The 18,475-nt window shown below is 42.9% G+C and overlaps 1 protein-coding gene across 1 annotated transcript in view; it reads right to left on the minus strand.

Moving 5' to 3' along the window:
* Window positions 1-4,343: 4,343 nt before the first annotated feature.
* The window catches only part of SNIP1 (Smad nuclear interacting protein 1), a 31,541-nt gene continuing 17,409 nt past the window's right edge, over window positions 4,344-18,475 (minus strand). Inside the window, exons 3-4 of the mRNA XM_063444490.1 lie at window positions 5,906-6,447; window positions 4,344-4,928 (exon numbers count right to left, since the gene is read on the minus strand). Of these exons, the coding sequence (XP_063300560.1) occupies window positions 4,655-4,928; window positions 5,906-6,447 (816 nt within the window). The 3' untranslated portion in view covers window positions 4,344-4,654. The remainder of the gene's footprint in view (window positions 4,929-5,905; window positions 6,448-18,475) is intronic.

The following is an 18,475-nucleotide window of genomic DNA, read 5'->3' on the forward strand; positions in this document are numbered from 1 at the left end:
ATAATTCTAATAGTTCATAATCAAAATACTGCCACCCTTGTCAGCTGGTTGTATTGTGATGGTAAGGTCTTTAGAAAATTTAATTCCAGTCTTTGTCACTTAGTAATATTGCTATATTTGTGCTTAGATACCAGGCACCTCGTTATGAAATTTTCTTGCAAATATTTGCATAGTGACATTGGTCTGGGGGGGGAGGGGAGTCAAATGTACTTTGTAAGTGCCAAAAGTCTTTGTGTGATACCGCCTGTATGTCCTTGAAAAAGTCACCCAAGATCTATAAAATCCAAATTGTACTTGTATCATGCTTTTTAGAGATTGGAATATTTCACCTACATATTGTGTTTTACATACTGAGCAGGTAAATATATGACATAAATGTAATTTATATATTCCATCATTTGAAATGTTTTTATAATTTTTTGGAGTTGCAAAAGTCACAGTACAGGTTTTAAATGTTATCACTTACACACCTGCTCACACACCATAGCCAAGATGGATTATTAGGAGGTGTGTATATGATCGTACTGTGAGGTAAACATCCTATATGCTTTTTCTAGCATTAGTGTGTATCCCTGACACTTGTTCAATTAGAGCATCATTAAAAAAAAAACAAAAACACCTTTTGGGAGTTATTTACATATAAAGCTACACATTTGACTTTAGTGATGGCTGTGCTCAAGGATAAATGCAGATCCAAAAGGACAAATTCATTGGAATTGAACCCATGCATTTATTTTGTATCATTTAAATTTTCAGTTTTAAGAAAATCTTTCCTATATTTTTAGAACACAAGAAATGCTTTCTCAAATACATTAATTGGATAAGCTCTAGACAATTATCTGTCCCTCAAATTGCATGACTGCATAACACAATGCTCAAGATTTGAATATCTACGAATACTAATTTTGACATATAACTGACTCATTGCTATACTATACATGGTATTCTATAGATTGAAATCTCAACTATACAGTTCAGCAAGGAAAGTTTCAAGTCAGAAAATGTTATGCTATTTTAATATAAATTTAAGATTAAAGGGGTACTATAAGCATCAAATCAATACTGACAGCCACTAGACGCACTTCCACTGCGCTGTAAAACTCTGTCATGGATCCAATGCTTTTCTATGAGAAGCACTGCAGACGTGCAACTCGCGGTGCATGTGCATCGGGTCCACTATGCTACTCTACGAGAAGCATTGGAATGGACCATTGATGGAAGGGAGGGGAGGGGGGAAAGAGTCATGCCTCCTCGATAATGTTGCAGAAGATACAGCAGTAAGCAGCGCTGAGAGATTCTAAATGCTGGAAAAAGGTAAGTAAAACCTTTATTTTCTAAATAACCTAACCATTTAAAATGGACATTTTTACTCTTAATTGAATGCTGCTTTCAATTGTTCAAAAAGTTGTAACTGGTGACTTAAATGCAGTCTTCTACAACTGTTTTATGGCCTCAGCCATAGTTTCATATTCACCTCTCCAATAAATGAATGTTAAAGTTGTATTCTCACCTGTTTTGTTTTGCAAATTCCATTCTAAATAAATCATACAAAAGCATTATATATGCAAGTCTGTGGAACTTTAAACGCTAAAAAATATTTAGATAAAATAATTGATCCCATTGGTATAGCTATAATAAAAAAATATTCAAGACCTTACATTAGATAAATGGACTAGATTTGGCATTATTAAAGTGGGTGACCTTTATCCCAATGAGAAAATGAAAACTTTATCCGAGCTGAACTTCAAATACAATCTACCTGCTAAGGAAATGTTTACCTTTTTAAGAGTTAAGGGCTTCTTACAGAAAGCAATGTTAAAGGGAGACTAACAAAAACTGGGACTTTTGAAAAATATATTTTGTGAACAAATAGTCCCTAAGGTCATTTCAAAAGCCCATTTATTAATGACAGCCCACAAAACACCTAGCATGACACTGGAAATCAAGAGAATCAATAAGCTGGTTAAGCCTGAAGAGTCAAATCGTATTCCAGTGCAGAATGGAAGGAGGGCTAAAATGGCTCAACAAGACCAGTTTAAATATTATTCATATTCAGAGTTGGCTAGATAAACTGAAAAGTATGTAATACGAGCAACGATTTTACTTGGTAATATAGATTGACTAGAAGTATTGTTTGTGTCTAATCCTCCCTGTTCGGTAAAATGATGGCAATTCACTTATCCCGGTGACCTGGCAATGATTGTTTTTTTTGGGGGGGGGGGGTCTGTATTATGTTGTTTTTGCTTGACATAACGACTTTTGTATTTTCTGATGGAAGTATCCTGGCAAACCCTAACAGGATCCATAAGTTCTTATATGCACGGGATATTGTTAATGGTATACAGTAATGTCTACATGTTTTATGCATGTGTATGTATATTAATATATAAATTATACAAGAATACCAAAACAAAAAACAAAAAAATATTAAGTAAATTAGGCAGGTCATGGTAGTATATTTATTTTACAGTGTAGAAGGCCCAAAATAATGCAAATGCTTTCATTAAAGCAGGTTCTTAAAATATCAAATGGAAACATTCATTTTAAGAATTACACGGAAGTTAATTTTACCCACAAAAAAAATATTAAAGAAAAGAAAATTTTTATGTATCATCTTATTTCACTGCATTTCTGCAAAAATAAAAATAAATGTGAAATATAAAGAGTACAATACTTATTTTAACACAGTCCTGGCACTGCTCACTTTACAAAGACATAGATCTTTACAATAAAACTCAAAAGGACATGTTGATTTATCCACACTTATTTACAGAGAGGTACTAATGTAAAACAGAAAAGTATAAGCTTGACACTTAAAATAAATTAAATTTAGAAGGTTTTATTCTCTAGACAGTAAATGTTGTTGAATTGAAAACTGAATTGCAGAACTTAATATCAAAATAGCCAGGGTGAAAAAAAAATCAGCCCAATTGTAGAATTTGTGTCATGCAGCTAGTTTTCCCCACATTTTGCAATTAAAAGGACACTCTAGTCACCAGAACAACTACAGTTTAATGTAATTGTTCTGGTGAGTAGAATAGCTCCCTTCAGGCATTTTCATGTAAACACTGCCGTTTACATTAACTTTGGGACACCTCCAAGTGGCCACTGGAGGGGCTTCCTGGCTCAGAGCTGCACAGTAAGCAGCCCTGCCGCTCTGCATGGAGACGCTGAATTTTCCTCATAGAGATGCACTGAATCAATGCATCTCTATGAGGAGGTCCTGATTGGCCAAAATGGCATTTGGCCCCCATGCCGATTTTAGCCAATCCAATGCTTTTCATTGGCTAAAAATCGATCATTTTGATGATGTCACAAAGGGGGCAGAGCCAGCACCAGCAGACCAGCGTGACGCTGGAAATAAGGTGAGTTTTAAACTTTTATAGGGGGCCAAGCCACCTAAATGGTGGGTTTAGCACTATAGGGTCAGGAATACATGACCCTATAGTGATCCGTTAAGTCTTTAATTTGCCATTAGTCAATCAACCTTAAAATGAAAACATGTAAGATTTTTTTTTCCACCTATAAACAATGTGCAGTAGAAACAAATGAACCTTTGGTGACTGCGTTGTAGAAAAATAGTATAAAAAAAATAAATAAAAAACAAATATATATTCCCCACCTTGTAAAATCTGACACTGCAAATTTGATGTTCAAGCGATACTAAAGCCATTATTTGTTTGATAATTAGTGTGCTTGATTGTGCACATGCAAGTACTGCTGGTTAAAATAAAATAAAAAATATTTTGTTGCAGGAAATCCAGTCCCATGTGCCCTGGCTAAAAAAAACTTTTCATTATAACCTGAGTAACAGGACATCCACTGCTATTAATCACAACTGTTCTGTGTATCTAGGATCAGGTGAACAGATGATAACCAACCCTCTGTCTTATTTTACACAAGGAAGTGATTCAAATCAGTTCTGGTTTGCTTTTCAAAAACTGATCATGCAACAAATAGATTTTTTTTTTTTTTAACTTAAATGGTTTTCGATCATGTTAATGTTTTGGGATTACTGATTTGATGATGCAAATAATAATATTGCAGATTAAGAATGGTCCATTTATTGGACAATTGCACACTTAGTTAAAAACACAATTTCTTTAGAAAATAAGATGGGGTTTATAAGATGGGGCTTGCAGGGACATGGTTAAGATCATAAATTAACTTCCTAGCAGGTGTCAGATTCACTTTATTTAGTGTCTGTCTGTCTGTCTGTCTGTCTGTCTGTCTGTCTGTCTGTCTGTCTGTCTGTCTGTCTGTCTGTCTGTCTGTCTGTCTGTCTGTCTGTCTGTCTGTCTGTCTGTCTGTCTGTCTGTCTGTCTGTCTGTCTGTCTGTCTGTCTGTCTGTCTGTCTGTCTGTCTGTCTGTCTGTCTGTCTGTCTGTCTGTCTGTCTGTCTGGATCACAGAACTGGTCACTATCCATTAAATCACTTTGATCCTAAGTGGCTTACCAAGTCAAAAAAGAAAACAAAAATAAATTGAAAAAATATATATAAAAATGTACATTTTTTTCTCTCCTGAAACCGCATTAATAATTTCTCTTAAATAAAGAGGACTGCAACATGGCACTCTGCAGAGAAATGTCATACTGGCCCCTTTAACAATAATAGTTTGAAGTCCTTAATTCCAGTTTCTAGCTTGGCAGGTTTGCTAGCTGTCAGTACCCTCATCTTCTTCATACTCATCATCTTCGTCGTCATCGTCCTTTCTGTCTACTTCAGAAGTGTCGGAGGACTCATGAAGAATCACATACTCCCTGCTACTAAAACCAAATTTTAGTACATCCTTTTCCTTAAGTTCGTAGTACCGCTGTGCTTCAATGCGCTGGTTATTTAGGTAAGTTCCATTGCCAGAACCAAGATCAATAATATATGGCCTTACACGGCGTCCAAGTGTTCCATTAGCACGGGTGAATGATACCATTCTGAAACAAAATAATTAATTTGTAAGAGTAATTCTATTATTATGTACAAATATGTTCATCTTCATTGTTATTTAATGTCCTCATCATTTAATTTACTGGCCAGGAAGTGCATATGATTGGCTGATATTAACAATTTCAGTTTTTTCCCCAGTTGCCTATTCCTCTGCTGATTCTGCAGGCACACATAATTCTGACCTCTGCATCCTTTGCAATCTGCTCCAAGACTGTATTAATGGAAACGGGAGAGGCAAACTAACACTAGGAACACCCTAGAGTACAGATCTAACAGAGTTATAGTTGGTAATTATTAACATGCAAACAGTTAGCGAACCTCAGACATATTAACTTCACTATGGGAGAGAGAACACTAAAGGAGAACTCACAAAATAACACTCCATGTACCATAACCACTACAGTGAGCTGGAGCTCCCCCCACAACTCACCAATGTAAGTGGTCCTAGGTTTGCTACTAGCTTCCATTAAAGGACCAGTTTGGGCACCATAATAACTTCATCAAAGCGAAGTTGTTATGATCACAGGAGGTCTGAGAGCAGCAGCTAACGACTCTCAGGCAATCAGCAGTAACGCTGCATGAGTCTTCTGGTTTCCCCGTTTTGAGAAAACAGAGGCAGGTAAATTCAGCAATTCGGCACAGACTGTGTGGTTACCCCTTAAGGCGAGCCAGCACCAAGGTCTTTCATTTTGATTAAGTTGTTATGGTACCCTTGGTATTCCTTTAAGCTCTCCTGATCTAAGCCTTGCTGATCTCCCTCAGCAAATGACCTTAATCTGGCGGGTCCTAGGAAAGAAGTCAAAATGCTATGATGGCATCACTCTTTAGAATAAAAAAAAAAAAAAAAAACTCCTATACAACTCTCTTGATCCTAGATCGTCTGTTATATACAAATTTAACATGGCTTACACATAATATTCCATTATAACACTTAATACAAAAATAAAAAGTATGCAATCATTACCTATACTGAAGAACAGCATGTTGTTTTGAGCAAGATGGGTGGTCTATAGGTATGTCAGCAATACGTCTCTGCCTTCCGAGGAGATATGCACTTTGCCTGTGGATGTACATGACAGGGAGGGCTTCATCATTTTTAAATGGGTAGAGACGCCAACGCTTCTTTGGGATACGAGATTCTGCTGGCTCACTGTATTTGATCACAACTCCTCTGAAAGTATTGGTATCTTCCAACAATGCACCAGACAGTTCAAAGTTGGGTTTCTCCTTATTAGCCGGAGCACTACTAGGATCTGTACTCTGACTCTCCAACTGTTCTTCTTGCTCTGATCTCTGGCGTCTCTCTCTCCTTCTTTCATTATGAAATTCCCGCTCTGCTGCCTGGTCTCTCAAATTATGTTCTTCTCGATCTCTCTCTCTAGGCCGGGAAATGTTATACCGACCTCTGTCTGTGTGGTCTCTGTTTCTATTCTGTCTGTGATTTTCCTCCCAACTTTCTCTGGGTTGTCTCTCCTCATTTGACCTGTGAGAATGTTCTTGTTTCTCCTATTAATAAATTAAACAAATTGTATAGTTATAAACCATGCTTATAAAATGACAGCAAGTACATTCATATACAAATTTTTGGCTAGGTAACAAGTTAAAAAAAAAAAACACTAAAACACCAAAACCAACTGTAGCTTAATTATTATTTAAATTTATATAGCGCCAACTAATTCTGCAGTGCTTAATGAAAAGATTTGGGTGTACAGATCATGCCCTGCATTCTCACTGTTTAGTTCTCTGCCATCTAGGTGTTAAATCTATTTGTTTTTGCATCCCTAACCTCACCTACACACTTCATGTAAAGAGAGATCTAATGTTTAAACTTCCTTTACAGCAGTGTGGTTAATTTAGAATAGCTTATATCCTGCTCTGTTAATTGCCTCCTAGAGTCTGCAGGAAACTCCTGTGTGAGATTAAAGTTAAATTTTATTACATGACAGGAGGCTTCCTATTTTGCATAACTTTCTTTACTTATGCCTCCAGCAGCACAAGTCAATCAATCAAAAAACTTTAACCAATCCTAGGCCAACATAGCCTGCATATAAGTCTTTGGTGGGCGTGTCTATTCCTCTTTCTTTGCTGCTTCCAGAAGGCACAGGTCAGAGTACTACCTTCAGAGCTTATTTATTTTATATTCATTTCATATTGCTAGGATAATATTCATTGTTTTCCATTATCTAATGTTTATTTGTATATGTTTATTTTACTAGTCCTTTATTTTTTCTCCCCCTCTGCCCTACCTCTCCTCTCACCCTTTACTGTCTCCTACCCGCGGCGTTTTTTCCGCGACCGCGCTTTTTTCTGGGGTATGGAGCTCGCTTAGGGACCCTTTGGGAGGTGGGTGTGGGGTTGGAGGGGCATTCCGCTTATTTGTGCGGCATTTAGAGGCTTGACAGCGGACCGCGTTCACGATCGCGGACCGCACTGTCATTTTGGCGCGAACGGCGGCCATCTTGGATCTCGCTTCCGCGAGACCCACGACGGCCATTAGCGCTCCTAACGGTCGTGATTCAAACGACCCGTCCTTCTTTCTCCTCACAGGTTTATGTCAATATGTCATTTTGGTTTACCTACACTGTGTATATTTGGTGATATCAGTACCCTAAGACTTCCCCTTGCTAAGACATATTAAAGGCTCAGTGCATACAGGCTCATCCCCTGCTGCATATCTTACAGACACAGCTTAAGCAGGCTCATCCCCTGCTATACTTTTAAAGGCACAGTACAGACAAACTCATCCCCTGCTGTACATCTTATAGGCACAGTTTAAACAGGCTCATCCCCTGTTTTACTTTAAAGGCACAGTACAGACAGGCTCATCCCCTGCTGTACATCTTAAAGGCACAGTTTTAGCAGGCTCATCCCCTGCTATACTTTTAAAGGCACAATACAGACAGGCTCATCCCCTGCTGTATTTCTCAAAGTCACAGCTCAAGCAGGCTCATTCCCTGCATTACATCTAGAGTCACTAGTGCAACAGGCTCATACCCTGTTATACACAGAAGAGTCAAAGAGTCACTATATAAACAGACCCATCATCTGTTTTAAATAAGTGCCAGTGCCAGCAGGCTCATCCCCTGCTATAATCAAGTGACATAGTGCCAGCAGGCTCATCCCCTGCTATAATCAAGTGACATAGTGCCAGCAGGCTCATCCCCTGCTATAATCAAGTGACATAGTGCCAGCAGGCTCATCCCCTGCTATAATCAAGTGACATAGTGCCAGCAGGCTCATCCCCTGCTATAATCAAGTGACATAGTGCCAGCAGGCTCATCCCCTGCTACATATATATATATATATATATATATATATATATAAGTGCCTAGCTGCAAACAGCCTCAAACAAGTGACAGCAGGCTCATCCCCTGCTATATATATATATATATTAACTGAACCGATACAAGCAGACTTACCCCTGCTATTAAATCTAGTGACTCAATAACAGCAGGCTCGTTCCCTGCCATACTATCATATATATGTGACTCTATACATGAACTGTATCATACGGCACTCCACGCATTTCAGTTCCTAACACTTTCCTGTCTTCCACAGACAGACCCAACACACAACACAAGATGAGTGATTCACCACAGTTACCACCATCAGATTGGCAGGCACTCATTAACTCGGCGGTAGCCGCCTCCGTGGAGAAAGCTATCGACAAACTGCTTATGCAGAACCCAAAACCGGACACGGCTATTGAACAACCCACGGTTTTTACTGACGATGCCCTTCTCGGAGATTACCACGCTACAAAACGGCAACGGAAGGGCACCATATCGAACACCCAAGGAAAGAAAGGAAAAACACCGCTGAAGAAGAGCCGCCAGTCAATGAAGAGAGGAACTTCCCCTCCATATTCTCCGTCCTCGGAGGACGATGATCACAACCCCCCACCATCACTTGACATCATGGATGAATGGAAGGCGGGAGATTCACACTCGGAAGACGAGGAATGGCTAGACCTCCAGGGAAACGACAGAGACTATGATCAAGACTCATACCTTGAACAGGAATTCCCTCAGGAAGAGGGCACCTTCATAGACCCCCAAGGAGCAACCATGTTCGACCCCCGCACGATCCGACATCCAAGATCAACGGAATGGGGATTGCCAGAACACCTGACTCAGTTCGTCCATTTCTGGCTGAGAAAGCCAATGGACAAAGAAGTAAGGGCGAGACTACGGGCAGAATGCCCAAGACCCACACTACCAGATAAAATCGCACTAACCCCGGAATTTGATACTACCGTATCCCTGTTCATGTCCCGTGCAGGTCGGGACCCGCGAAAAGGGATAGAGAAGGGCCTTAGGGAATCCCAAGACAAACTCTTAGACATCCTGGGCCCTCTAGCAAAAATGCTATACTTGGCCGACTTAGCCCTATCCCAGGGCACCACACTGGATGCCCACACTATACGTGAATGGGCGCAACGGGCCATCTGTATGCTGGGTAACACCAACGCGGCAATGTGCGCAGAACGCCGCAGAACTGCATTACTCAAGATGGACCCAAAACTGATGGAGCTGGGTAAAAAAGAAATGGGACCGCTGGCGAACGGTCAACTTTTCGGTGACTCTTTCATAACTGAACTCAAGAAACATGTAAGCATCTTCACCACTCTGAATAAGGCTCAGACCTCCATCAGGCAAGTTTTTTGCACCACCACACCACGCCGTGGAGTTTTTGGCAGGGCTGGTCGCCAAAGGGGCCGAGCCACCAGCCGCTTCTGGCCTACAGGCCCCAGATACCAGTCATCTCAAGCCTTCTTCCCAACCTCAAGAACCAACTTCCAGAGAGGATCTTTCCGTTCCAGAGGCACCCGCACCCGCGGACGCGGACGTTTCAATACAGGTGAGCATCCCCGACACACCCTGTCTTTTTTCCCACATAACTGCAGGCAGACTGTCTCTCTTTTCACAGGAATGGGAGAAGATATCTTCGGACAGCTGGATCCTCAATACGGTAACCGGCTACGAGATCGAGTTCTCAGACACCCCGGTACAAGACCGACGCCCACCTCCAATAAGAGCGTCGGCAACACTCACAGGAATCATAGGCAAGGAGATTCAAACCCTCTTCGACAAAGGGGCGGTGGAGGTCGCCCCGGACGATACGGGTTTCTTCAGCAACATCTTCATAGTCCAAAAGAAAACAGGAGACTACAGACCAGTCATCAACCTACGGCAACTGAACGTTTTCGTCACATACAGGCATTTCAAAATGGAAGGAATCCACCTTCTAAGAGACCTACTATTGCAACACGACTGGTTCACTCGACTAGACTTAAAGGACGCCTACCTATCGGTACCGATAGCCTGCGTCAGCCGTCCTTTCCTCCGCTTCACATGGAACCACCTTTCCTACCAATTCACCTGTCTCCCATTCGGCCTCAGCTCAGCACCATGGTGCTTTACGAAACTCATGAAGCCGGTAATGGCTTACCTAAGGGAGAAAGGCATCCGCTGCCTGATATACCTGGACGATATTTTGATTTTCTGCGAATCAGCGCCCAGGCTTCACTCTCAAACGAGATTCATAGTGCTCTTGCTGGAATCTTTGGGCTTCATCATAAACAGAGAAAAATCTTCTCTACAACCTGCCAAGGTGGTTCAGTTCCTGGGATTCGAAATAGACTCGGGGACATGTACCCTCCGTTTACCCACTGCGAAGATTGCGGCAATACGGAAAGAGATACGCCGGGTACTTCGAAAAGACTCAATACCGCTTCGCCTCCTAGCCCGAATGGTAGGCCTTTTATCGTCCTCCATACAAGCGATCTTCCCGGGACCGCTACACTACCGGGCCATGCAACGGGCGAAGGCATATCACTTGAGACAAGGTCAGACATACGACCACTGGATCCCAGTGTCAGCAGAAATACGGACGGAACTCAGATGGTGGCTCCTGCACATGGAAGCCTGGAACGGCAGAGCCATATTCGGTCCGAATCCGGACTTTGTCTTGGAGTCAGACGCCAGCCTATGGGGCTGGGGAGCCCACTGCACACAGGCGTCCACCGGAGGGCCATGGTCGGAGGAAGAAAAACTCCTACACATCAACTGCCTGGAGTTGATAGCGGGCTCCTTCGCGATCCGGAGTTTGGCCAAGAACATGTCCAATTGCTGCATACTCCTGCGCATGGACAACATTTCGGCAGTCCAGTACATAAACCACCTGGGCGGAGCCAGATCACGGGCCCTGACGGAAGCAACGAGGGACATCTATCGATTCTGCCTACCCCGCAACATCACGATCAAGGCAGAATATCTACCGGGTGTCAACAACCTCACTGCAGACTGGTTCTCTCGACACTGGAGAGACAGCAGCGACTGGCGCCTGGACACCACCATCTTCCGCAGGATAAGGCAGATACGAGGTCCGCTACACATAGACCTCTTCGCATCACGGACGAACACTCAACTACCGAGATATTACAGTTGGCTCCCGGACCCTCAAAGCGAAGCAGTGGATGCGTTCCTGCAACAATGGCCACAGTCAGGAGCTTACGCATTCCCACCTTTCTCGATGCTGGCGAGAGTCCTCCACCACCTACGCAGAGCAGGGACCTCTCTGATTCTGATCACACCGTTATGGAAGAGCCAAGCATGGTTCCCGGACCTACTAGCTCTATCACAGGACCATCCGCTACTACTACCAGTGTTCCCATTCCTCCTGGTGAACCCAGACGGGGAACCTCATCCGTTGATTACACAAGACCGGCTGGAACTGGTAGCCTGGAGTCTTTCCGGGGATCCTGGAACGTCTCAGGCCTATCGCAGACGACTAGAGACCTGTTATGGGACTCCTGGGCACCGGGCACTAGACGTAGCTACCTATCCGCATGGAACACATGGAACCGCTGGTGGATGGAAAGGGACCTTGATCCCTTTACAGCACCTATTCCCTGCATTCTAAATTTCCTGTCAAACCTGTTCTCAGAAGGCAGAGCATTCCGCTCAATTAATATCACCAGATCCGCCATCTCGGCGGCCCACACCCCGATAGACGGTACACCAGTGGGTCAGAACACTCTGGTATGCCGGCTACTGCGGGGCATCAGACTAGCCAGACCTCCGGTACCGAAGTATAACACTCTTTGGGACGTTGATATAGTTATCCGATTCCTTAGGAACTGGCCTGACAACGAGACCTTGTCACTGAGACAACTATCAGCCAAACTAACTCTCCTCCTATGTTTAGTTTCGTTTCGTAGGGTCGCAGACGTTAGGGCTTTTGACATAGATGGTTTCACTATTACACCAGTAGGGGTTACCTTCTCGGTATCTCGCAGGACTAAGACGGACTCCACATCCGTGTCTTATCCATTTTTTCCGACGGTTCCGCGGCTATGCGTCGTGACCACTTTGCTTCGGTACGTAGAAGTTACCGAACCACTCCGTTTTTACCGATCAGGTCAACTTCTGGTATCTTACACCAAACCATACAAACCAGTAACTACCACTACGTTGGCCAGATGGGTACGATGGCTCTTATCCCTTGCAGGGGTAGAACCGAATTTCGGGGCCCACTCGGTACGCGGGGCGGCGGCTTCGCGTGCATACTCGGCGGGAGCTTCACTCACGGACATCCTGCGCTCGGCAGATTGGACTAGAGAAAACACCTTCCGAGTTTTCTACTTTCGACAGACATCTCACGCATCTTTTTCGTTGTTACCGCAGCGTTAAAAATGCAAAATAGGAAGCCTCCTGTCATGTAATAAAATTGCAGATTATGTTAACGTAGTGTACGTATAATCTTAATTTTAATAATGACAGGAGGCGAGTATTTTCCCCCCCGTAGATCTTGAGATTGTTCCCCCCCTTGATACTCGCTGTTTATAGCATTTTACAGACAATTGTGACATCATGACAGACTGTTACATTCCTAGCATAAACCTCACGTAAACAGTATAGAATTTACTAGTTAACTACTCATAGTACTGTCAATACTATAACCTAATACTTAGTCATGTTTAGTAACTGAATCAGGTCTAGGTTGCATGCGGACAATAGTTCACTTCCACATCTTTCACCTATTTCCGTTTTTTTCCAGCATAAGATGACTTGGGAGCCGGACAACAATATCCATCAAGCTCCAATCCAAGCTACGTTCGTTCAAGTTACAGAGTTCCAGTTTAAAAGATACCTCACATCCTGACGTTACAGGACTTCTCACATCAAAGAAAGAGGAATAGACACGCCCACCAAAGACTTATATGCAGGCTATGTTGGCCTAGGATTGGTTAAAGTTTTTTGATTGATTGACTTGTGCTGCTGGAGGCATAAGTAAAGAAAGTTATGCAAAATACTCGCCTCCTGTCATTATTAAAATTAAGATTATACGTACACTACGTTAACATAATCTGCAATTAACAGAGCTAGAGATTAAAAAAAACTTCTAAGTGAACACACAGAAAATGTATTCATACTTACCATCATTTGTCCCTGATATATAGTCATGGGGAAAAAAATTACACCTTCTTTGAATTATATGGTTTTACATATAATATGGTTTTAATATATCAAGATATAACAATAATCTGTTCATTAGCAATTAAATACAAGATCATATGAACAAAAACACATGACATTTAACACTATCATGATGTATTTAACAAAAATAAAGCTAAAACTGAGAAGCCATGTGTGAAAAACCAAGCACACCCTTACTACTTACATACAGATTTAGATGCCAAGTAGCAGACAGGTGCTCCTAACCAAACGATTAATTGATCATCAGCAAGTGTGACCACAACCTCTATAAAATACAAAGTTTTAATGGTTGCTCGTCTGGAGCATTCAGGTGTGTTCATACAATGCCAAGGAGGAACAATATCAGCAATGTCTTAGAGAAGTAATTGTTGCTGCCCATCAAACTGGGAAGTGTTATTTCCAAACAATTTAAAGTCTATCATTCTACAGTGAGAAATCATTCAAAAGTGGAAAACATTCAAGACAGTTGCCAATATTCCCAGGAGTGGACGTCCCAGCAAATTCACCCCAAGGTCAGACCATGCAATGCTCAGAGAAATTGCAAAGAAAACCAAAAACAAATAACAGTTATACCTCAGACTCTACATGCCTCAGTTAGCATGCTAAATGTAATTACACTACAATTAGAAAAAGACTGAACAAGTATGGCTTGTCTGGAACGTTTGCCAGGAGAAAGCCTCTTCTTTCTAAAAAGAAGATGGAAGCATAGCTTAGGTTGCATGTGATCAAACCACAAGATTTCAGGAACAATGTCCAAATGTCCCTTGGGCAGATGAGACCAAACTGAAAAAGTCTTTCCATAATACAAAGCACTACGTTTGACAAAACCAAAACAGATCATATCGGCACAAACACCTCCTGTCACAGCAAGGGTGCATAATTCATTGTTGCACTATGGAATATTGTCATTTATTGTACTTTGTGTAGTGCATAGATGAACTAGCTGCTTAGTAGATGTGGTATTGTCAATTCCAAAAGGGGTCAATTTGATTGTATGGGAGGGAAGAAGGTTTACAGCCTAAATTCCTCTTTGAAGCTGGGAGCCCAATAGAGCTACTCTGTAAGGTGTGAGAAGTCACACATAAGAGGCCTGGACGTCTGGTTTAAATATAAACTAACTCTCTAATTTGTCATATGTACAGCGCTACGGAATTTGTTGGCGCTATATAAATAATATATAACAATAATATGTCTAGATTCCCCCTCTTAGATAAGGGGTCTTTTGATATGTTAATGGACAGTAGCCTTGTGTTCCAGTATCATATCCAAAAGAAACATTAATACATACCCACAGATTAATAATCAAGCCTCATTTTTATTATATTTAGAAGGAGACAAGCAGATCTGCAACAGAATGACTGAAAAATTAAAGGAATCAAGGTGTTGCAATGGTCAAGTTAAAGTCCAAACCTCAATCTAGCTGAAGTGCTGTGGCGGGACCTTAAGAGTAACGTTGTAAAGAGTGGACCAAAATTCCTCCACAACAATGTGAGAGACATAAAGTTAATCAGAAAATTACTACATCAAGTTATTGCGGCTAATGGTGGTTTTACAAGCTATTGAATCATAAGGTGTACTTCGTTTTTCACAAATGGCTTCTCAATTTTGGTTACATTTTGGTGAAATACATTTTTACCCTGTAATATGTTATGTGTTGTTCATCTGAGATTGTATTTACTTAATTTTAAGACATGCTAAGTGTGGCAAACCCCCCTTTTTTAGGGAGTTCGCCATGAGTTTTTGGAGGGGCCTGCTTGCCCACCTCCTGCCCTGTGACTATGGCCCCTGGGATGTATTGCCTTTTAAAAGCGTCATTTGGGCTTATGGACTTTTATTGGATTGTTTCTGGCCCTTTAAATGCTCTGGGTAAAGATCTGTACTTTTTATATGGCACATTGGATGCAGCCGAAGTGGCCGCCATTAAAAAAACAAACACTTGGCGGCGGCCATTTTAATTCAGCCGAACGCGGTCAGCTGTGTTTTGCCATTGAGTTCATGGAACTGAAATCGGCTCCTCAACGGCACGAACATGGCAGAAGTTTTACCTTACCTGGAACTATTATATTCAAGTGGAGTCGAACGGTGTTCGACCATTCGAACTGTAATGAATAGACCGGCCGCATAGCTGAAATCTCTGGAACTGTTTGGGGCATGAAAATGTGCGTGTGGTCAGTCAAAAGAAACTACCAGCTAACTCCCGAAACGGCTACAAATGAAATTTGGATATGTTGTTCCCATAATTATACTGTTTCTAAAAATGTAAGTTTTATGTGAATGTGATGTATAGTTTTAAAGTTATAGAAATTGGGTTAAAATGTGTGTTTAAACTGTACGGTTAATTATGTTACCGCCAAGGATGTCCGGATGTGAAACCACAGAATTCAAAGAGACTGTACTTTCTTTTTCCAATGACTGCAGGTAGATCTGCCCTCTCAGCTTATCAGGACAGGATAATGATTAAAGATTTGCAAAACTTTATATACTGTGTTCCACCAGTCTCATTACAAGCTTCCCAAACAAAAAAACCTAGGCAACAGAGTGGAAACTAAATGTATTGCCATCGAAAATAATGAAAATTACAGTGAGTAAAAATATTTTTTTCTGGTTAATCAAGGCAACATATATAAGTTGTACCCAAGAAAGAAAATTACCGGTAAGTGACAGACAGAAGGTAACAGATGCAAAAAACATCAGAATGGACCCTCTATCCAAATTTTGCATCCGAGGAAGCCAAAATCAAAGGTTTGTAAAGTCAAATGTAGGTGCTCAAAGACTGCCAAGGAGCAGCACAGTTTTCCATGGAGAACTCAAATTCAGCCGCCCCAGATAAAGAGACAGATCAAATGGAGTGGGCCCATCTTTCAGGACTTTGCAGGTAATGGAGACATTTCAAGAACTAAGAGTGGATACAGAGACAGCTTCTCCTTTACAAGAAACCAGAGTAAGGGCAAAAAGTTAAGACGTTTTCTCAGAATCACACAGGAACACACCCATGTCAGGGAGGGAGAATGGGTCCCTCTTGTTGAGGTTAGATATTCAACTGTCATTGTGTTGTCTGATCGAATTTGGACAAGATGTCCCTGTAGGCATTTCCTTAACATAGGAAAGCAAACCAAGTTGCCTAGAGTTCTCAGGAATTAGAGCATCCGTTCAAAATACTTTTGGATCAGGAATAAAAGGCTTTGAATTGACCTTCTTGCTTGTGGTCACAAGGTCAATTTAACAGAGGCCCATTTATGGCATATCTGTTTGATTATGGCTTTGGAGAGGGACCACTTATGATTGTTAATCGTATGTCGACTTAGAAAGTCAGCATATAAATTGTCTTTGCTCTTTAAACGGCTCTTGTGCCCATAGCACAAGAGGTTTTATCTCCATCACTGTTGGACTCTAGACAACACCCAGGTGATTTATGTAGGCAGCAGCTGCCCTGTTTTCTCTCCAGATTATAATCCACTATTGGAAAATATGTGGGCGGAAATATAGAACAGTCCTTAATTTTATTATTTTGTCTGAAAGCACGGTTGCTTGAAGACCAAGAACTCTGGACAAGTAATCCATTGTAATGATCTTCAAATCTATGAGTGATAAGGAGAAATCCATTTTGATCTTGAGAGGATCATGGGCCTCCCTTTATAAACATTTTAATAAGATTTTGCAGGCCCTAGAAACAGTGCTAATGGCAAATGCTGGCTGGTGGTGGGGCAGAGGAAGATCAGGGGGAGCCTGGGGCAGAGGAGAAGCAGGGGGAGCCTGGGGCAGAAGAGAAGCAGGGGGAGCCTGGGGCAGAAGAGAAGCAGGGGGAGCCTGGGGCAGAAGAGAAGCAGGGGGAGCCTGGGGCAGAAGAGAAGCAGGGGGAGCCTGGGGCAGAAGAGAAGCAGGGGGAGCCTGGGGCAGAAGAGAAGCAGGGGGAGCCTGGGGCAGAAGAGAAGCAGGGGGAGCCTGGGGCAGAAGAGAAGCAGGGGGAGCCTGGGGCAGAAGAGAAGCAGGGGGAGCCTGGGGCAGAAGAGAAGCAGGGGGAGCCTGGGGCAGAAGAGAAGCAGGGGGAGCCTGGGGCAGAAGAGAAGCAGGGGGAGCCTGGGGCAGAAGAGAAGCAGGGGGAGCCTGGGGCAGAAGAGAAGCAGGGGGAGCCTGGGGCAGAAGAGAAGCAGGGGGAGCCTGGGGCAGAAGAGAAGCAGGGGGAGCCTGGGGCAGAAGAGAAGCAGGGGTAGCCTGGGGCAGAAGAGAAGCAGGGGGAGCCTGGGGCAGAAGAGAAGCAGGGGGAGCCTGGGGCAGAAGAGAAGCAGGGGGAGCCTGGGGCAGAAGAGAAGCAGGGGGAGCCTGGGGCAGAAGAGAAGCAGGGGGAGCCTGGGGCAGAAGAGAAGCAGGGGGAGCCTGGAGCAGAAGAGAAGCAGGGGGGGCCTGGGGCAGAAGAGAAGCAGGGGGAGCCTGGGGCAGAAGAGAAGCAGGGGGAGCCTGGGGCAGAAGAGAAGCAGGGGGAGCCTGGGGCAGAAGAGAAGCAGGGGGAGCCTGGGGCAGAAGAGAAGCAGGGGGAGCCTGGGGCAGAAGAGAAGCAGGGGGAGCCTGGGGCAGAAGAGAAGCAGGGGGAGCCTGGGGCAGAAGAGAAGCAGGGGGAGCCTGGGGCAGAAGAGAAGCAGGGGGAGCCTGGGGCAGAAGAGAAGCAGGGGGAGCCTGGGGCAGAAGAGAAGCAGGGGGAGCCTGGGGCAGAAGAGAAGCAGGGGGAGCCTGGGGCAGAAGAGAAGCAGGGGGAGCCTGGGGCAGAGAAATAAAATAACAGCAACTATATTAATAACAAACATTTTGCTAATATAAAGAGTACAATTTATGGAAAGGCTGCCAAGGGGCCCTCCAGTGAAAAAAAGGTTAGGAACCACTCATAAATTATGCAATTCACAGGGCCAAATCTCCAAAACTGCCCTAAAACATACACTGCAATATTTATAGTTATGCCAATTAAACTTGCATGACTGATATCTATGCATTCTCAGAGGTTATATCCTCAGACAAAAGTGATAAACAATACACAATATATC

Source organism: Pelobates fuscus, chromosome 1 (assembly GCF_036172605.1).
Source record: "Pelobates fuscus isolate aPelFus1 chromosome 1, aPelFus1.pri, whole genome shotgun sequence".
Taxonomy (NCBI): domain Eukaryota; kingdom Metazoa; phylum Chordata; class Amphibia; order Anura; family Pelobatidae; genus Pelobates; species Pelobates fuscus.